At 39.4% G+C, this 21,094-nt stretch overlaps 3 protein-coding genes and 1 pseudogene across 3 annotated transcripts; 3 read left to right on the top strand and 1 right to left on the bottom strand.

Moving 5' to 3' along the window:
- The first annotated feature begins 1,132 nt into the window (after positions 1-1,132).
- On the top strand, positions 1,133-2,670 carry LOC140947845 (heparan-sulfate 6-O-sulfotransferase 2 pseudogene; annotated as a pseudogene).
- A 1,205-nt stretch (positions 2,671-3,875) lies between these two features.
- Positions 3,876-6,821, top strand: LOC140947571 (fibroblast growth factor 1-like). Its single transcript, XM_073396712.1, has 3 exons — positions 3,876-4,196; positions 4,364-4,464; positions 5,670-6,821. Exons 1-3 carry the CDS (start codon positions 4,094-4,096, stop codon positions 5,850-5,852), a joined length of 387 nt encoding a protein of 128 aa, XP_073252813.1. The 5' UTR covers positions 3,876-4,093; the 3' UTR covers positions 5,853-6,821.
- Positions 6,822-7,178: 357 nt separating this feature from the next.
- LOC140947569 (uncharacterized) lies at positions 7,179-18,431 on the bottom strand. Its single transcript, XM_073396709.1, has 10 exons — positions 18,291-18,431; positions 17,042-17,448; positions 15,867-15,937; positions 14,371-14,433; positions 13,495-13,622; positions 11,783-11,879; positions 10,976-11,128; positions 10,184-10,362; positions 9,095-9,260; positions 7,179-8,313 (listed from the first exon to the last, which is right to left on the bottom strand). Exons 1-10 carry the CDS (start codon positions 18,380-18,382, stop codon positions 8,128-8,130), a joined length of 1,542 nt encoding a protein of 513 aa, XP_073252810.1. The 5' UTR covers positions 18,383-18,431; the 3' UTR covers positions 7,179-8,127.
- Positions 18,432-18,475: 44 nt separating this feature from the next.
- LOC140947570 (endosomal/lysosomal proton channel TMEM175-like) lies at positions 18,476-20,549 on the top strand. The gene has a single exon (XM_073396710.1). The coding sequence runs from the start codon at positions 18,525-18,527 to the stop codon at positions 19,998-20,000; it is 1,476 nt and encodes a 491-aa protein (XP_073252811.1). The 5' UTR covers positions 18,476-18,524; the 3' UTR covers positions 20,001-20,549.
- Positions 20,550-21,094: the final 545 nt, after the last annotated feature.

The following is a 21,094-nucleotide window of genomic DNA, read 5'->3' as shown; positions in this document are numbered from 1 at the left end:
GTAGCAAAGAATTAAGATAAACGTACTTTTGCGGTATTTGGTGTTCCTGTGACGTTTTGAAACGTTTTGGGCTATAAAACGACACAGGAACAAACGAAAGTAAGTTTATTTTAATTCTCTGCTACACGATCGCGATAAGCTAAGATAAGGCGCTATTTTTTCTATTTTATTTTTCCCATATAAAACCCTATAAAACGCTACGTTATGCAATATTAGCAGATGCATATTTAATTTTTAACATGCTGTCACATAATTACTGAGTTTGGGATGCCTGTGCTCTCATACACTAGGGACGTGGCGAAACACCTAATCACCATTACGCTTGGTACATACGCTACTCTGGGACCAGGCCCCGCATTTTTTTCCCCACTGCGGAGCCTGGTCCCAGGCTACCATTGCGCCTGATTAGACGCCCCCCCCCCCCCTCCCCCCCGCCTTGCCCTCGTCCTGAGGGAGAACCTTAACTTAGTCAGGAGCCATGCAAGCGACTTACAGGTGATCTCTGTCTAATAACCAAAGACGCAGCGGTTTTTAAAATATGACGCAGGGAAAAGCCCTGGTGACGTCAATTAATCTTGTTCATAACCGTAGCTATCGGCCTCGATTGCATCTGCAGAATTCAAATACTTCTAAATTTCTTCTAAAGAGCCTTACCATCTAAAACGTTGGCCAGGTAATGCGAAACATGCGGAAACATTCCGGTGAACTGGTTGACTTGACACGCTTTCATGAGGCGGATTAAGCAAATGAAAAAAATGGTGGCCAGATTATTACCGGGCTATTTGCCACCATTTTGGACTGCCTTCCCACTCCCCCCACCTTACTTGGCATTCCCCCCCCCCCCCCGCTTCCCAATCCATCGCTCAAGTTCAAACTTTTAACAAATTCGCAGTTTTTCCATGTGGTGGCGCCACAGTGATTCCTAACATGTTAAAACAACATGACTTTGGCAAATAAGTTGATATTACTTTGGCAGCTGCACAAACAAAGAACCTTTTAGTAAGCTGTTGTTCCTAGAGATAAAGTATGTGATAAATTAATTGGATGTAATATCGAGATAAATTAATTGGGCTTAGGGTCAGAGCCACTTGTACGGAAACCCTGCCCCCGAAACCCTGCCAAACGTAAACTTCACTTTTGAAGGAGTATAGCATTTCACATTTTATATTTCATTCACCTTGCTTCTTGCGTATTGGGGACAATTTTAGACTCTCCAGCTCTCGCGAGCTTGCATGACTATCTTCGTGTTATTTTCCGACAAAGCAGGGATAACAAGGGAGAACCTATCAATGGAAACAGTGTCACGAGAATGATATTTCCGATTTAAAAACACGAGTTCCGGAGCGTTGCTTTAGCGTTAAAAGCATTTTTATCCCGTTCAGTCAAACGAAACGGCAGGTTTATCGACTGCTGTGATGCCTAGTGGCGTTGGTGTAAGGAGCCGATGCAGTTTAAAAACAGTCTTCATTTGGGCTGTCCTCGTTGTCATTGCGTCAATTTTGTTTTTGTCGTTCAAGCTGAATATTTTAGAACTGGGAAGGAACCTCCGCCGTCAAAGCAACATAAGAAGGACAAATAAATCAACTTTGCACATTCAGAAGTTTAACATGAGGGGGAATGATGTCATGGTTTTCGTGCACATACAAAAAACTGGAGGAACACAGTTTGGTCTTCAGCTAGTCAGGAACTTGGACATCGAGAGACCTTGTCAAAGACAGAGATTACAAATGTCACACAACATACGACGCAAAAAACGCTTCAAGTGCCTTAGACCAGGTTCCTCTAAAATTTGGCTGATTTCAAGACATCATCTAGGTTGGCCGTGTGGACTTCACGCGGATTGGACAGAAACCAAGGAATGTGTTTCGAGGTATATGAATTCACGTGAAGGGAAAAATGTAGACCGGACGTTCTTTTACGTAACAATAATTCGAGAACCTGTTTCACGATTCCTGAGCGAATTTTCATTCGTCCGCAATACTTCTTCGACGTGGAGCGGGGCTTCCCTTCGTTGCAACGGTCGCTCTCCATCAAGGGATGAACTTCCACCATGTTTCGCTGGAAAAAATCTCAGCGAAATTACGTTGAAAGATTTTATGGGATGTCCTTGGAATCTTGCTATTAACCGTCAAAGTAGAATGCTCGCTGATTTAAGGCTGGTAAACTGTTATGACACACGTGCAATGCCAAAGTCAAAACGGAATGAGATCATTTTGCAAAGTGCCAAAAGGAATCTTCAAAAAATGGCTTACTTTGCCCTCATGGAATACCAAGAAGAAAGTCAGTTTTTGTTTGAGAAGACTTTTGGGTTGAAATTTTTGACCCCCTTTAAGCAGGTGGGAAGTAACGAGACAAAGGCGGGGAAGCTTTTTCCAAAGCTGAACGATTCCGTCTCACAGGCAGTAAAACATTTGAACTCGCTTGATGTAGAACTTTATACGTTCGCCAAAAAGCTGTTTTTAAAACGTGTCAAAAATTTTAAAGACTCAGAAAGTAGAACCTAACGTCTACATTAAAACTGAATGTAGTAGTAGACATTTTGTTTCGTTGAAATTGTCTCGGTTAATGCTATTTTTCTAGCCTGGCATGGGTTAGGCGTTGCGAGGGGAAAGAGGAAGAAGGAAGCGAAAAGTAAAGAAGGAAAACTCTTCTGCTCTTGCTTCTGAAGGAGACCTGATATTGTTTTTCCTCCTTAAATAAAAAAATTAATAAGCTGAAGGTCTTAAATTTCTCAGAACCATAGGGTTTAAAGGAAGTATCCAAAAAGGAAGTTGATATATTTGCCGCCAAGAGTTGTTCCGTTCCACCAAATGACTAGCCGATTAGCGTGGGAGTGCGACTGTCTGGGGGTGCTATATTGTTTTGGCGGCGGAGCCACGAGAAGAGTGGGTCCAAATCACATTTTTTTTAATGCTCAGTTTAATGGCTTATTTACCATCAGGGTACATACAATTGAGGAGCCCGAATTTGGAATTTCGAGAAGAGGAACAGGGGGCTTAAACCACCTGGACTTTCTTAACTAGTGTCTCCTGTGGAAGGGCGGGGGCGGGTAACTCCCATATGAAAGTGGCAGGAATAGTCGCCGTCTCGCTTTAGGGGTACAATTTGCAGATTTTGGTCTACTTCGGTTTTAACAGGACGGAAAACACAGTTGAACTACACAGTTGAAAATACAGTTGAACTTTGATGTGCGACCACCTCTCGTCAGCGACCACCGTCCATAAGCGAACGCCAATCCAAAACACCAAAATTTCCTCCGTCAAAGCCCGTAAGCGACCATCTAATATTCGCATTTTAGGTGGTCCCTTACAGGATATTCGACTGTATTTGAACTACATAGAGTTATCACTTGGGGTTGTACCAAAGGAATATTTAAAGAAAAATCTTTCTATTAAATTGTAAAGGGGTCAAATAAAGCTTGAACCACGCCCAAATTGGTCTCCTTACGAGGAAATTCAAAATTTCCGAAGAGTATCCCCGTCTCTTTCATATGGAGGAGTCCCCCTGGGAAATTTCTTTTCTCCCTATTTGCCCAAATTCTAGCCCTCCCCCTCCACTCAAAGTGTTCTTGTCCTTTCCCTAAATGGTATGAATAAAATATATTCGTATGTGATCAATCCAAATCATACCGCGGAAATTTCGAATTTGGTCTGTAAAAGTGCGATTGAGGCAAGGTTTATTGTCGGGATTCCGAAATCGGAATTTTATTTGATATATCTGACATCTGATAATTTGTGAAATTTGGCCAAAAAAGTTTTATTAAGTATTACTTAAAAAGGATCTAAAAGAATGTTTCCGTGTAATCAGAATCAATATCAATATTTCATGAAACCGAAGTGCTTTTATATTCTTTTTCTGGCAAAAGCACGTCCTTATCTTTATCTGATTCGATTTAATTACATTTCATTTTATTTAAATGGCTTATGTTACTTGGCTGAACTTTGCATATCAGTGAAGTGCGTCTTCACATTCTTTCATATTCCAGTCGTCGCGCCTGTCCGGTGATTTCATCAACGAACGTATTTCAGGTCAGAGTTGAGAAGTGGTTTCTAGTGACTTTCATCAATTGTGCTCGTTAAATCTTGAACACGCAATGACATCTATGAAAGTGCTGCTATACTCAAGATGGGGCTATTTCCTCCAAATTGACGGGCAGCAAAGAATTCGTGGTGTAAGAACGAGGGACGACTATTGTGGTAAGAGAACAATGCGGCCGGAAATCTGACTTTGTGACTGTACTATACGTTATAATTACCTTATAATCGAATTTAATGGTGAAGTGTACAAACCTGCAGTGTTATCTGTACCAAACAATTGACCCATTCTGCTCATTTCAAACTGAAAGTGTTTATTACTCTTCCAGATTTAGAACTGAAAACGGTTGATTTTGGCAAGGTCACTATTCGAGGAGAGAAAACCAAAGCTTATGTTGCGGTGAATGCTCAAGGAGAGTTGTGCGTGGCAGTAAGTTTCTTTCAATAAAATTCAAATAAATGTAGAGGTTAAAGCCACAATTTATGCAGTTAATTAAACTCTCCGCGTGTGGTTGGCTTGCAATAGCACTCAGGTTAAGCTGTCTGGTTTCTTTCCGGAGATTTCAATCGTCATTTAGCGTTGAAGTACCCTGCGAGCAGAGTCTCCTTCGATCGCCTTACAAAATAAGATCGAAGGAGACTCTGCTCGCAGGGTAGCGCTGAAGCGAAAGAATATAAATTTTTACGTGATCTATTCTAAGAGTTATGTTGATGTTTTCAGTGTTATATTACTACGCTGCCAGCTTAATTTATCCATATATTGGCCTAGCTGAAACTGATTCGTCTATAGTTATCATAGTTGGTTAAAGCCATAAGAGGGCTTTCACCTTGATCCATATACTGATAACCAGTAGGGGCCACAACAGGAAGGGCTCCCTTAAAAAAATACTTTGAATGGGGACTTGAAATATCATATTGGGGTCGTACGTTTCTAAAAAAAAAGAAAAAGAAAATTGGGCAACGCGAGAAGCGTTGATGTTCTTGCTCTGCGGCCGGCGACCAGGTCTCCTAGGGCATTTCTCTTTAAACTGTGGTCTTGCTTTTCGGTGGGTGGGGGATTGAAAGACAAATAATGGATAATAATAGTCATCAATTGCCATCGTTAAAAAGTTCAAAAGACGACGTTTTGAGCGATAGCCCCTTACCACAGCGAATCGGTTTTTTTTTTTGACGTGCAATCGAGTTGATGTAAAATGCATTTGCAGTTTTTACCCTTTTAAAAGGGAGCGGGAAAATGGAGTTTTATAAGGAGAGGTTCCGCCCCGAGGTCCAACCCCTCACCTGTTATATACCATTTTTGACAGACAAGGTACCCCTTTGATAGTTTGGTTTGGTCTTTTTACAGACCGAAATAACAGATTTCCCAACCCTTTAATATACTTCAACTAGTGAAACTGGGCTCCTGCCCTTTCATCATACACCTTACGCCTGAAAAAGGAACCCCTTTCGAGCGGAGCCTCGCCGTATTGGCCGTTGTAGGGAATACCTCCCGGCATTTTTCTTAACACAACCTATTATGACTAGCTAGTTCAGCCATCTTTGTTAGATAAAATAGTCTTTGTTTTGGTGCCGCCATTTTTAATGCCTAGAGGTTCCTGGGAACAAGGTTGTTAATAAAGTTTCTTTTGATCACAGGAAAGCACGAACCCGTCGTGTGTATGGATAGAGATTCAACACCTTGATGGATATAATTATTATCAGTCTGATCTGCACAACAAGTTCTACATGGGGTTAAAAAGGATTGGTGTTCCGAAGAACGGAGACAAATCTGGTCTTGGCCAAGTAGGGTGCGGTTTTCTATCGAAACCAATAACTTAAGAGAAGTTCCTCATTTGAGGTCACGTGACAGCATTCGAGAATACTCCTTAATTAAGTAACTGTTTTCATAAGAACTTCCGTAAAATGCTTGGTTCAAGCGCCGCACCCACTTGTTCTTATACATTAGCCTGAGGAAACAACAAACATTTACCGACGCTACCACTGGTGACTTGAGAAACGAGCGCAGAAATTCCTTACTGATGACGCGTCACTACTCAAATCTGGGGGGTGCTTCTGATTGGTTGAATCAAATCTTTAACCATATGTGTCATCGGTATGGAATCTCTGCACTCGTTCCTCAGATGAAATTTTGCAGGAAAACCAGTGGAGACATCGCTAAATTTCGGCTGTTTTCCCAGCAGGCTACTCATGCACATGCTCATGTACAGAATCTAATTTGATGAAGTTTGACTTTGGAGCCAGGGATGGTTTAACCGGCGAACTTAGGTTACAAGAAAAAAAAGGCATACATTAGGATTGGCGCATGAGAAAACCGGCCCACTGCATGTTACCGCTAAATAACACGAAAGTTGCCGTCGAGGTTACCGATTTTTACCTTACCAAAATCGAGAGAGGATCTTGCCAAAATAAAACTTTTGAACCAAACTTCCTTCTTTGTCATACTTGACAGATATGCCAAGCCCTCAAGTGGAGTAGCGTTTGAACCGGGTTAAAGAAGTAGAGCTTGAACCGGGTCTCATAAGATTAAAAAAATAAAAGCATCGTGTAATTATTCTAAGAATGTCATTCGATCTATCATACAGATCGCATCATTCGTTTTAAGGTTATCACGTTTTGTCTTGGAAACTAAAAGTAAATCGATACTTAGGCGAAACAAATTTTTTTTGTCTCAAATTGTTATTTAAAATGAAATTTAAATTATTTTGACACATAAGTCGGGATCCTAGGCAGAATGCGAGTTGTTAATAGGAGTTACGTCCATTTACTAATAAACTGTTTTTTTTTTAATGCTGTACTTGGTTTACTTTGAAATTAGTACATGGGACCAATACGCAAATGTATGAACGAACTTTTCCTTTGTACCCCTGAAAAAAAACGACAATATCAACACTGAATTCATGTTTGCAAGCGACCAAAAGTTACCAAGGGGTTGTAATTCAGGAGTGAGGGGTTTACTCACTCCTTTTTTTAGCCCTCCAAATGTGATCTTTATTTTTTAATACAGAGGAAGCAATATCTCCCTAAAAAACTCAACGACACAAAAGGATCACGTCCAAGTTTAGATCGAAATTTCGCTGCGCAAACCCTGGTATTCCACGGCGATGGCTAAGAGGGTTGGTAACAAAAAAGAAACTGATTTTCAAGTAGGTTTGTCATTTAATATATTGATTGTTAGAGTTTTATATATTATTGTATCAATTTAAATACATGCCTATTTTCTAAAACGTACCTAAAAAATACAGTATTGTACCCAGCAAAGGCAGATGGAGTGGACAGCACAGTGACCGACTGTTTTACTCTATAGCAAATTGTTTTCTACTGAAATTAAGTATCTTGGTCACGTTTACTCTCATATTCATTTTTGTAAAATATGAACTACACTAGTGGCCTTGAAAGACTGAATGTTAACGTACTCAGAAACTCCTATCAAAAGGAGATTTAACCTCCTTTCATAATACTATTTCCATGGTAAAATAATCTTGTCTTCTTGATCATTGTCCCTTTTATAACCAAACAATCAAAGCGCGCCGGAATTTGACGCAAATCTCCCGCAATCCATATCAGGAGACACAGGTGATTAGATTGAGGCGTTAAACAATTACAATTTCCACTTTACCATGACTGAGAAGGCCTAATTCCAAAACTGAAAATTACATTAAAGTTTCCTTAAAAAAGACCTCTCAACTGAATTCTTCCATCAACGCGAGGAGCGTGTACAGTAGACGCAACACTGAATGGTAGGTGAATATGATGAAATCCTTCTTCACATAAAAGAGATGGCGATTAAGCACTGACACTTGAAGCAATAAATTAGTTTAAAGGCCCAACGCTAAGGTGATACGAAAAGAGATAAGTAAAAAGAGACTTAAAAGCTAGCATCCTTTCGGACAATTTCAATTGAGAAACATTTCAGTTCTTGCAGTTGCTGAGTCGTTTCCAGTCGTTCCGTTTTCGTTCACACTGGCAACTCATGATGGGATTCCTCGCGCGTTCCTTGCGGGACTCCCTCGCATTACGAGAGTACAGTAGGCACGGAGCAAGTAAGTTATCACTGACTGCCAAGCCACATTCCAGTTGATCCTAATATGATACTTTAGACATTGTACATAAGGTTGGGTTTCTTGTCATAAGGTTCAACCCAATGAAAATACTCTAGCCAGTTCTTAAGACAGCCCCTATCAAAAGGATTAAGAAATATTCCGGATGGTCCTCTGAGGTACACATATCGCTTCTTGTTGATTCTTTCGTTTGTAGTAAGGTTGATAGAAATTTGATTTACCTGTCAAAAAAAGAAAATCATTGTTGGGCAGTGAGAAAACAGGAAATAACGCCTCATCTATAAATGAAATTTTGTTTGACATTGCTCGAGCGACACAATTCTTCTTCTTCTTCTTCTTCTTTTTTTGGAAAATGACGCAAGTATTTCATTCTTCTGTGAAAACAAATGTGTTACGTCTTTATTCTTTACCTGAACCATTTATCTTCCATTTATTTTTACCATTCAACGGAAATTTGCATAACTTTAATTGTTACGACACTCTGGCTTAGACAGCAGGTTTCTGATGGAAGAGTCAACGGCACATCCTGTTATCTGCTGTTTAAAACATACACAGACCTTTATCAGAGCGACCAGCGTTTGCAAAACTTAGGACGGCGGGGAACGGGGACATCTTATAGGCGCGGCCAACAGGAAACCAAGAGTGACAAAATGGAGTTATTTATGTATCAACAACAAAAGGGTTTTACTCCCGGGGGGGGGGGGTACTCGATATATCCCTAGGTGGGGAGGTGCGGCGCGGCCCCTCATAACCTGACCCTGTTTAAGACAAATATCGCTGATTTTCCTACCCTGTTTAAGACAGAATTCCCATTTTTGATACCCTGTTTAAGACATTTATCATGTTTACGACAAAAATTGATAAATCGATACCCTGATTAAGACAAAAAAATGATAAATTCGATACCCTGTTTAAGACAAAAATCCCGAAAAACATACCCTGGCTGGCCGCACGTCCCCATTAAGCCCTTATAAGGGGGTACCCCCCCGGGGTTTTACTTACAATAAAGATAAACAGAGCTGACATGAGAGCGGACACCACAATAAATTGAAGCAATCCAATACTATATATCCAGCTGAATCCACCCAAACGAAGCAAAATGATGGCAAAGTACACCGTCATTATACTGCAAGCTGCCACGCACGCTACAAATATCAAGAACGGCCCCCTGAAAAGAACACACATTACGCTGATTTTATTGTTAACGTCAATGCAAGGTCAACAAATATCATCTGCAGTACACTTTCATCTTGTTACATTCACACTGACCAGAATCGGCTCCTGCAATGACTTATATCTTCGCAACACCTTGAGCATTAAATTAATGAGCTCAAATGGATTAAGATCAACTGTAATGAACATATTATGAAAACAGGACAGAAAAGAAGTGACTTTTAGCCGCAAAACTCTCATGTTTCTTTTTCCGTTGCTAATTTCATGAGACAGAGAGGGTAACGCCCAGTATAGCCCTTGGTATATGTGAATATCACCAAAGTTATTTTTATACCAACTAATTTATTTTCCGAAAAGGCCCGCAAACCTTCATTCAATGTTGTCAAGAGAGAATTCAACAGTCGCCATTACAATAATCTGCATGTTTGCTTTAAGGCAGTCGCGCTTGGACTTGATGACGTTTCAAACAATTGACTAAAAATGTGCGGACGTCCCAGGAATTAGACTTCCGTTTAATTACAACCTCTAAACCAACCTCTCGTAGTATGTATATTTTGCAACAAAACAGTAAATGGTAATAACAAAACGCGAAGATGTAACAAAGCAAGGTTTCTGCAAAACACTCTGAAGAAAACTCCGTCTTCGGGAAGTCTCTCATTAGTACTTATTCCTTTTCTTGGGGTGGTAGGGGGAAGTGGGTGGGCGCTTATTTGAGTCTGAGTGGGAGTGGAAGGGAGGTGGGGTGGGCGCTTATTAATTTTTTCCGCCTTGAGGATGGGCGCTTATTCGAGGTGGGCGCTAATTCGAATAAATACGGTACATGTAATATTTTCCTCTTCTGCAAACCGCACGGTGTTTCATTCAGGTGACGCTTCTTACATCCTCCCTCACCCAACCGTGAAAAGACACACTGTATACCTGTTATAGAGGCCAACGCAGTTATTTATGTAGGGACAGTGATGGTCAAAATGCTTCACGCATCGGTTACATATCCTACAATGCTTTGCGCGCAGGGGTCGCACCAGTCTACACGTGTGACAGAGATTTTCCAGAGGGTTTTGTCCAGTCTTCACCTGCCACTCTTCGAAGAACGGAACCTGCGTACGAAAATTACACTTATCAATACAGTAGAAGAAACGGAACGCAAAACAAGCTCTTTCTAACGGTGAGGTTGAACACAAAAAATCTTAACACACGACACATAAAAGCGATTCCCCGCCCCCCTCCAAAAAAGGGAAAATGCCATTCTATGGGCTTTTGCTTATTCTCCAATGCAGCTGTTTTTTTTACCCTAGTTCCAGAGGTCCGTTCTCAAAATACCTAGGATGAAATAAACCATGCTAATGGTTTGCTAACACTCTCGAGACGGAAAGAAAAAAAACCTTTGAAACCCAAGGTACTGTTTTTTGTGTCGTCACGCAACGCTCGGACTGCGATACGCGACGACACGAAAAACGGCCGCTGTACAAGACAAAAAACGTTACTGTACGAGACTAGCTAGTCACCCACGCAGCCGTTTTTGTCTCGTCACCCACTTCTTGGGGAGGAGCGTTGCGTGACTAGACAAAGACCGCTGTGTGAGGGACTAGAGACTAGCTTATGTCACGCACATTAACAGATACAAAATGTACACATCATGTGGTATTAACTCTTCAGCAAAACGTGCTCCAAACGCTCCAAACCAATTATGGTTAGAAATGGCATACGTACTTGCTTTAACGCCATATCGTAATCTGGACTGTTACACGGGATAAATCCCGGATTTCTCGAGTTGGCATAATACAGTGAAATCCACATAAAAACATTGAAAGTTATAAACAGGTAATGAGCAGAAGGTGTGTAACTCCACGTCTCTGGCAAAACCTGGGAATATTAAAACAAATGGTATATTTGTTCATAGAAAATCTAAATAATCTAAATTAAGCGACCACCCAGAGTGTCGCCTGTTCCCGGCGTTCTAAAGTCGGGACGGTGCAAAGAAAAGCGAGCAGGAAAAAACAAGGGGGTGGGGGTAGTTCGTCTGCATTTTTCCTTTTCTCTCAATTTTGCGCCACTCTCCACTATCTGAAAATGTGAAGATTTATTGGTTGCTTAAAAATCGAAATATAGAGGGTCCCTTCCTAAAAGAGGACCGTGCATCTATATTTTGGAAGAGAATTCATTGCATGCAATTTCTGTGTTACGATAGGTGTAGCTTCATGTTGTCACTAAAACTACATCACATTCTCATTGCATTCATTCTCTCTCGCATTCCTAATACGTGTAATGAAAATAGTGATGACGCTGTATATAAATTTTTAACGCCCAGATGCATACTCCACAGCATGGTAACTTTTCTTAGTATTCTTAACTGATTGTCAATTCGCTTTTTAAAAGTGACTTCTTACAAATAAACCTCATCATTATAATTGTGATGATATCAGTGATTACGGAGATATACACGTATTTATTAGATTTAGGTACAGTGAAAATTCTTCTCCATGGTTGTAAAAAAATAACAAAATTAAAAGTACTCACCCAGTAGAAATAAACAGGATAACCCCAGAGAAACAGGTTACAAAAGTAGAATAAGATTGCTGCCTTCGATCTCCCAGGCGGGCCAAATACAATGTCCCTGGATATTGAAAGCAAAGAATAGATAAATAAATATATATTTAGAAAACTAACATTAAACACAATAACTAATAAACAATTATTAAGCTGCAGCACATCCAGTTAGTAGTTTTTTTGTCTAACAGTATCCATCTCTCTGATCAAAGTGGAATGTTGAAATGTTGGTTTTTGAGAAGAGGATAACCTGTTTTTTTGCGCAAGTCAAGAGTGGGCATACGAAAGTCCTAGAGTTAGGGTGAAAACAAAGTGTGAGACTGGGAAGAGACACAAAAAATTTTGTTTGCTCTTGCATCACGTGCTCTATAGCTATGTTATACTTGTGCACTTCATGTAAACATCTCATGACAGCACTACGGGCCTAACCTGTGTACAGCTGCCACTTCCCCTCAAAAGCAATTGGGAAAAGGGATTTTTTTAGGGGACGAGGTGGCTGTACACAGGCTATTCGGGCATTGAAAAACAATTTTGAGGAAAAATTGCAGCCTAGAGTCATTTTTGTAGAACAAATATAAAGCAATGCAGTATCCTTTACTGAGGACCTAAAATCTGGTATTCGTTGCCTGTTTCACTAATTAGCTCTCCTTCTATATTTGTTTTTAAAAAAATTTAAAGAATTATGTCACTGATAGCCGCTCTGTTGCTTAATTTTCTGATCTTGCTCACTCTGCACTCAGCCATGAATTTAGTTCACTAGGTAGTTGAAGGAAGCCTATTAATGTAAGCTTCAAGCTTCGTTAGGCTTCCCTGTCACATTAATTTTACAATTTAATTAACACCTTTTGTTCATGTTGTATAAGGTTTTGTGAGTGACTAAATAAATAAATAAATAAATACAGTCAGATGACACTGGTCAGCAGATGACCTTTTTGACAGCTGTCAACAATTGACCATAACGTGGATGTCCATAAAGATGTCCAATATCAAGTTAAACACAGATTTTATGTGCCTTGGACACCTAGCTGGTAATGCCTGGTCATTACAAGAAAACAGCTAATCAGAGCATGCCTACTTTTGTAGCCATATAATAATTTAAATTAGTGCATGCTTGTACGATTCTGCTCCAGCAGTTCTGTCTCCAGTCCATAACTAACATTATTGTTCCACTATTATGTCATTTTACCATATAAGGACAACAGAATGTGCAAAATACGAGACCGTAATACACTGTAGTGTCCTGGTTTAACCGGTTTACAACAGGGCGAATACCGGCAGATGCAAAAGGAGCAACTATGGCTGAACTGGACGAACCAGCACACGATAATAAAATAGAAAATAGAAGCCAAAATAACACTTTCTTTGCAGTAGAATAATTAACCTCTCATTCAATGGTTTGGCATATACTAACGTGCGAACATTTTGCTCATTGTTAACGTCATTCTCACAGACGGAATCAGATTGTTTCTGAATACTCTTACAAAAAAATACAAGCCAATCGCAAAATAACCAATTTTTTTGTAGTGGAATAATAAACCTCTTATTCTATGGTTTAGCATATAATACAAGCAGACATTTTGCTAATTGCTCATATTACTACTATGTAACTCCCAAAATATCCGCACATATTATATGCTAAACCGTTGAATAAGGTGTATATATTAACAACAAAAAAAACACACCTCAATTTACAGGATACAATACGGTTGAGTTTTCCTTGTAGAAAATATACAATTTCTTTGTATTCTCTCCCCATCGCCAGCCGCAAAGGAGTTTTGTTATTACTGTCAACGGCATCTAATGCTACATCCTAGAAAAAAATGTACACAGAGAGCACATAAGTGAATATGAGAAGTAATGGAAAAAAGTGTATTGGAAAGATGAATGATGAAAAAGGTTGAGTAACTTTGATATCCATTACATAAAAATTACATGTAACATGAGACAATGACAGCAGAACCCAGTATGAACATTCCAAGAGTTTGAATTGCTTACCAAAGGCAGTTGAGTACTTGTCTAAGCTTACTTTAGTATGTGAAGACAGCTTCCCAGGCCCTTTCCCATCACAAAATTGAGTAGAGAAAGTAAAGAATTCTACTTGTCCCAGCTGACTGAATGGGACTTTTGTCAAACCCTAAATTGACACAAAAATCTCACTTCTCCAAAAAGATAACATGGATACTTACCATTTACCTGCCGGAAAAATGGGAAATTTCAATTGGAAAATCAAATGCTTCATGCCCATTACATTTGGGAACCTTCAGAAATAATATGGGCTGTGATTTGATGCAATGCAACTTTTCTACCCTTATCAGTCTGTTTAGCTGATTTGGATATACTTATATATATAGTTCTCCCACCAAATCAAATTCTATAGATTTTTGTAATTTGTGCACAAGATTTCCCCCTAGGTGGTTTGAGTAAACTAGCAAGCACCCCACACAACCGTTTCAAAAGATTTTTAATTGCCAAGAGTATTTAAAAAAAGGATGCCTCAGAACGACACGTACAGGTTTTATTTGAAGACCATGAAGCTGAAGTAAGTATTCAGTGCCTACCATATCAACTATATGTTCAACTGTGGTTAGGTCCCCACTAAGACATGCCAGATGGAGAGGTGTCTGTACAAAAAATATAACAAATTCACACAAAATATGGACATCAATAATTCAGTCAAACTTCCATAAGGGACCAACCCAAAATGCGAAGAGGTGGTTGTTTACGAGAATCAAGAAGGAGGCCCCGAAACATCTCTTTTTAGAAAATAATTTATTGCATGCAATTTCTAAGTTATGGGTAAGTATAGTTCCATGTTGTCATCAGAGAGACTTAGAGTCATGCTTATGGCTAATGGCAAAAGTCAGATTCAAGTTGAGAATATTTCAAAATAGCAAATAAAGCAGATAAAAATACTCCACACAGTGAACAGAGGCCATATAACACATCAAGTTAGTGGTTGCTTACAAGAGGTTAAAAACAATAGAAAACAATAAAAATGTCGGGCCATTGGTCGTAGTCGCTTATGAGACGTGATTGTTTAGAAGAGGTTTTAATTATAGGGATTTGACTGGGAAAATTTCAGTGTTTTTGATAGGTGAATACTTATGAGACATGGTTACTTAAGAGAGATGGTTGCACATTGAGGTTCAACTGTACCTTATTACTTGAAATTTTCACAACACTTTAATTCGTGAATTTCGCGATTTTTTTAAAATCGCAAAATTTAAGTGATGTGAACAATAAGTGTTGTGAACATAACATGACAGGAAAAATAAGTGAATGACAAGATATCAATAATAGCGAATAATGAAGAAAGGACAAATTTATGCAAATGACTATGGAGATCATTGTCAATTGACTAAAACTAACTAACAAGCGTAAAATTCTTGTGGAAATTGTTAGAACTTTGTTGTAACTGTTCTCATATACACCTGTCGAGCTGCATCTCTTGTTATAAATTTTGATGTTATTGTAAATGAAGTTGTTCTATTTGCTTCAAGGATAAGTTAAATAAATAGCGTCTCACTAAAAATCGTGAGATTAAAGTGATTCAAAGTACAAAAAGTTTTGCAAAATCGTGAAATTTAAGTGTGGCGAAACACGAGCATCGTAAAATCGCGAAATTAACGTGTCGCGAAAATTTTATGTAATAACGTATTACAAAGCTGGGACCATAAACAATTTCTGCTATTTCGTGACATATTTCAATATTAAGTGAATATAATGTGCTTGCTTAATGTGAGGTAAGAAAGCTCAAGCTATGACATTGTCATGTAATTTAGAGTAGAAGAATAGCAAAGTCAGGCAGGTGGTCAATATTTCCTGTATTTTCACCTAGAAAAAAAAATGTACCGCTATACTTTAACTTATTGAATGAGGCTGCGTATGATATGAGGATTTATGACAATCAGCAAAAAATAGTTAAATGAATCTAGTAATACATAGTCATGTATGCAGTAAATCACTTTGAGAATATCTGCTACAATGAGATCTTGAGCACACTACTCAATTAACATAAAGCAAAATTATTACACAGTAAAGTTTTACAACAAACCTGTCCAAACCTATCTTTCTGCTTCGGATCAAACCCAGAATACAGCAATAACTGCACAACTTCACTATGGCCTATCAAGAGAGGTTTCATCCTAATAAGATATACAGACATGTACTTTCACAATACTACAGCTACAAACTTGCCCTTGACTTCAATTAACATGTAATCAGTTGCAGATCAGGGAATTTGTGATAAGGGGGTCCAAACTTTTACATGGTTGAGAGCTATCTTTCCTTGGTAATAATTCCCACCTTTCTAGTCTTTCACACATTTTCCCTTTAACCCTAAACTGTGTGGAAATTTGAACAAGCTACTGATTAAATAAACTACATACAATTAAGAGGTAAAATTTAGTACAAATTTTTTATCTACCAGTTATATGACGTAGAATGAGTTCCCGGGCAATTTCTTTTGTGGTAAAGTCAAGTACATGTACCACAAAACATTACCAACAGCCTATTTAGATAGGTAAGGTTGGGGGGGAATGGTGAGGGCACCCTGATTCACAACTGAAAATTATTAACATTACAGTTCTAAATCAGAACACTTATGTACCCTTACAATCAGTGTTAAGTGGAAATGCACCCTGGATGATGAAAAATGCCAATAATGCTTATAAATGAACAATTTACTTTCGATTTTCAGGATTTACATGGTTACCCTCTGTGCTAGTCGTCAGTACATGATTTCAACAGTTTTACAAGCACCTTCCCCATCCTTATCTACTGTTAAAGAGTTTCACAAAATACTGAAAGAGTAATGTTTATTCTGAGAGATTTTGCCTATGAATGGTTGCTGCCAAGGTCTCCTTCAGACTCTCATGCGAACACCACATTTTTTGTCTCAAGAATTCATTTAGCCTGTGTTGCAGATGTACAATCAAACCCCGATCAGTAATGTCTATGATGTAGTTCTGACATCTTTGTCTGAGCCCCCTACAGACTCAACAGATTGCAGGAAGTTTTTTAAAAATTTTCTTTCATCTTGGTTCGCAAATCCAGACTGTTTTTTTTACAGGCCACTGATGGCACATATTAAAATCCTGGTACACTGAGGTGGGGCCCAGAACAAGGATTTCAGTGCTGTTGTGCACACGAACTCAACCAGAGTTAAGATTTGTCTGTGGTGCAGGCTAGAATTCATTCTGTGTCCATAAAAAGTCAAAAAGTGCTCACCTTTAAAACATGCCCAATGTAAAGCATTATCTCCCTCGTGATCTGTGAAAAAACTCTTTGCACCTTTTCCTACAAGGTATCCAGCCAGCATTGCCTTGCCATACTGAGCCGAAATAATAAGTGGCGTACAACCTTTGTTGTCTGTACAGTCTATTGATGCACCATTTTGAATAAGAAGATCTACACACAAGATATGTCCATTAACGCACGCCCAGTGAATAGGGTATGATCCATAATCAGATCGGCTTTGTCTGTTTACATCAACTCCGCAATTCAAAAAAAACTTAATCAATTCACTGTATCCCCCTAGGGCTGCCCAGTGTAAAGGGGTATGTCCATGGCTGTCGTATGTGTTTAGAATTTTTACGCCATGCTGGCCAACAAGCTCTCTGCACATTTTGGTGTCCCTGTGAGGTCCAAAAAAAAAAAAAAACAGTAATGGATAAGTGGTTGGGGTACACATGTACTCCCAATGCAGATCTCTGAGGGTATTATCTGCCCCCACCAGGGGGGTACTCCTGAGATGTTCTTGCTGGGGATGTGCCACCTGGTTTTCCAAATCCTGACCCTCTTTCATACCAAAAAATATTGTAAACCCAAAGGTCCCAGTTGTTCAAATGTTTGATAGTGCTACCTAACAGATACATTTAAAATCACTGTCCAATGGAGAGACATTAGGAAAACCAACTGCGTCATCCACTGAAACCACTGGATTACGTTATCTACCTTTTGAACAACTGGGGCCGAGACTACGATCATTAGACGGAGACTAAAAGGTAGAATTAAAGGACACCTGTTTCATAAAGATAACTTACGGTACAATATTTTAATTCAAGCCAGTATTAAACTTCAACGATCCTTCCCTCACTCCTTGCTCATGTTCACATCAATAAATTTAAGATTAATGAAAATGATACTATAACATTTTTAACAGGAATATGTCTTTTATGTGGAAATAAATTTAAAAAATGGAATATAGACAGCAATCAACAAACGGATCAACCTGACCAGCTGCACTTCCGACATTTGGGATTGAAGGGACCTATACTAAAGGAATAAGACTAAGAATGGTAGTCAGGAAACTGTAAGATTTATACGAAAAATTTTGCCTAAACTCTGATCTTACAAGCTTACAAGGAACATTCATAATTTAGCTTACATATCACCAATCCCACTAGAAGATCAAAATTTCTGTCAGAAAGAAAAAAGAATCAAGAAGATAATAATAATAATAATATTGTTCACCAACCCGCATTGTGAGGCCTCAAAAATGTCAACCGTTTTGCAGTCCTCATGGTCCTCATGGCAATCAGTATCTTTTTTCTTGCATGCATCCGCCATTTTCAGGTTAGGATACTAATCCGATCTTCTCCGACGACTTATGTAAAATGTTCGGTAGTAATCGGAATAAATTCGCGCCCTTCCGAGTTTGGTCACCTGCAGTCCATCTGGGTCACCTGATTCCCAGCAGACATTCCAAAATATGGCGGAAGAGCGAGATTTGGTCCATCTTAACCGTTTGAAATGCTTCAACGATGCTGTCTTTGCCATAGTGTCAACCATTTTGATTCTTCCCATTCGAAGACTGGAATTAAATTCTGATACTGACCTGAAAGGGGAGCTTGAGGACCGATGGGGGCAACTTCTTGTGTACTTCTTTGCCTTTCTTGTCATTTGTGCCGTCTGGGAATCGCACGTGCATCGCTTCAAGATTCTCTCTCATATCGACGATGTTTCAATTTGGTTAAATCTCACGTCTCTGATGTTCACTTCGTTTTTGCCCTTCACTTGCGCCTTGGAGGGAAAATATCCCAAGAAATATCTACCCATTGTGTTGATTTGCGTTGACATGTTGATCCTTGAAGTGCTAGAAGTGATTATGATATGGTATTCGTTTCGTCAGAGTGATCTTCTAAAAGAGGAACTTCAGGAGCTACCTGAAGAGCAACGTAAGGAACGCAGAGACTATATGCTAGCGAAAAAACTTCTCAACCTATTGTTGTATGTGCTAGCTGCTTGCTTGAGTAATGTCAATACCATCTCCGCTTGGGTGTTAATCTCCATTGTCATAGTCACGCCATGCATACATCGATTTATTGGAATTGTTTTTCGAAAGTGCAAGGCGATCCGCATGCCTGGAGCTGAATTTGATCTTATGTTTGGCAACTACATTGATACAGAACGGGTGGAATGTTTCAGCGATGGGGTATTCTCCATTGTTGCAACATTGCTGGTGCTGGATATAACTACAGAAAATTTCCCTAAAGAAGCAGATGTCACGAAAAATGGAATTGACAAAACTGTTCTGGACATGTGGCCCAAGTTCCTTGTTTACATAGCAACATTCATTGTAATTGCCTTCTTGTGGTTCGTACACCATTCTCTGTTCCACTGCATCAGAAGAATGAATCAAATAATGTTAGTTGCCAACAACATTTCCTTGGCCTTCGTTGGCTACTTTCCCTTCCTTGTAGCCATTTTCAACAAATATGTTGTCGACCCCAAAAAGCTTGATGCTGACACAAAGCTGGCTGTGCAGTGTGGTTCAGTGGCCATATTTTTTGCAAGTTTATCGCAAGCAGTTGTATTTATTGTCGCACTGTGGAAAGGATCCTCCCACCTGGAACCCAGAGCAAGCCCATCCATCTCAAGAAACAGTCATTGCTATCTGGCACTCAAACTTACCATCATACCACTCGTGAGTCTGTTTGGGTACTGCATCACATTTGCTGACTATACAGCAATATATATTGCTTTTCACACTGCAGTGTTCATAACACCCTTTTTGTTCCTGGCACTGAAAATAATATTTGGCCGTAGAGAGATAGGTGTAATGAGACATGATATCATAATAGATGCTGATACCGACACCTGGGTCCCTCCCCCGCACAGGAGTAGGCTGAGGGTTCAGAAGAAAGGTGTAGGTGACACTATCCTGGCAGATACCCTGGCAGTTTAAGTTACTCATGAATTTCAAAGACAATGTAAAAGAAACTGTACCCTGTGAGCAAAGCCTCTTTTTCGTCTTTTTGAGTGGAGAGGAGAAAAGGAGACTCTTCCTTGAATCATGTCAAGCCTTTGAAGTCGTCAGTTGCGGCCAGAAATTCTAGACTATTCTATCTTGTTATTTCTCGTCAAACTGTTTTTTGGAGTGTGAGCATCCATTCATTATTTATTGTTTAACCAATGGTCATGCTTCCAAATAAGATGTGGCATCTGTCCTCTATCCCATAGCCTCTACAGGGACACTTACCTCATAGCCCATTTGACAGTATCCTCACTTGCCTGTCTGTTAAAGAGTCATCAACATGTATGGTGTTTCTTTTTAATTTAATGTTCTTCCCTGTGAAACCCTTTTGGGGTAGGTATGGGTAAGAAGACTTGTTCAGCATTTTTGGATCAATATTTACATTTCCAACTCAGTAAGCCGCTTTTTATATGCCACTCACCTGCCTATGACATAGCTCTCTGTACAGCACTTAATACTCTTTTGACGCATGACAACATACTTCCCTAGTAACAAGACTGCACAGCCATCGCAGGTCTTTACTGCTAGTATGCTTGTATAGTGGACTCAAGTCAACTTCTCAGGTATGCTGCAGGCAGTTGATGGCATATGCTGCTCTTGAAACTTTTGCAGTTATATCAGAATGTTATGCCAGACAGCACCAGCAATGTTGAGAGTGGGTACATGATATGTCATAGGTTGGTTGCTGCGTATGAGAATCAGGTTAAAGTGAAGAAGACTCTATTCCGTTATCAATGTGGCAATAGTAGTACAGATTACTTGAATAGGATGTAATATACATGTAACTTACCTAAGCAGGGAGATTTGATCAGTATTGTTCCCTCCCTATTTCTTACTTTATCCCTGGAGTAACAGGTCGTGAATTTCTCCCACTTCAGCTGTGTAGTTCCTCCTTTCTTCAACTTTACTATGACATGTTGAAGAATGCAATTAAATTTAATTTGAGATTTAAACTTTTAAAGTTGCAAGAACTGTTAAGCTAGAGAAGAGAGCTTTAATTATTTATAGTACTGTTAAAACTAATT

Source organism: Porites lutea, chromosome 9 (genome assembly GCF_958299795.1).
Source record: "Porites lutea chromosome 9, jaPorLute2.1, whole genome shotgun sequence".
In the NCBI taxonomy this organism is placed as follows: Eukaryota; Metazoa; Cnidaria; class Anthozoa; order Scleractinia; family Poritidae; genus Porites; species Porites lutea.
The sequence above is the reverse complement of the archived record's forward strand: the minus strand, read 5'-3'. Positions and strand labels throughout refer to the sequence as shown.

Bases quoted from the DNA above. Each gene is read 5' to 3' on its own strand.
- LOC140947571 (XM_073396712.1), top strand. From the start codon at position 4,094: ATGACATCTATGAAAGTGCTGCTATACTCAAGATGGGGCTATTTCCTC. The intron at 4,197-4,363 runs GTAAGAGAACAA...TTACTCTTCCAG, and splicing joins AACGAGGGACGACTATTGTG to ATTTAGAACTGAAAACGGTT. The intron at 4,465-5,669 runs GTAAGTTTCTTT...TTTTGATCACAG, and splicing joins AAGGAGAGTTGTGCGTGGCA to GAAAGCACGAACCCGTCGTG.
- LOC140947569 (XM_073396709.1), bottom strand. From the start codon at position 18,382: ATGGCGGATGCATGCAAGAAAAAAGATACTGATTGCCATGAGGACCAT. The intron at 10,363-10,975 runs GTACGTATGCCA...TTTCGTACGCAG, and splicing joins ACGATATGGCGTTAAAGCAA to GTTCCGTTCTTCGAAGAGTG. The intron at 9,261-10,183 runs GTATACAGTGTG...TGTTCTTTTCAG, and splicing joins TGCGTTGGCCTCTATAACAG to GGGGCCGTTCTTGATATTTG.
- LOC140947570 (XM_073396710.1), top strand. From the start codon at position 18,525: ATGGCGGAAGAGCGAGATTTGGTCCATCTTAACCGTTTGAAATGCTTC.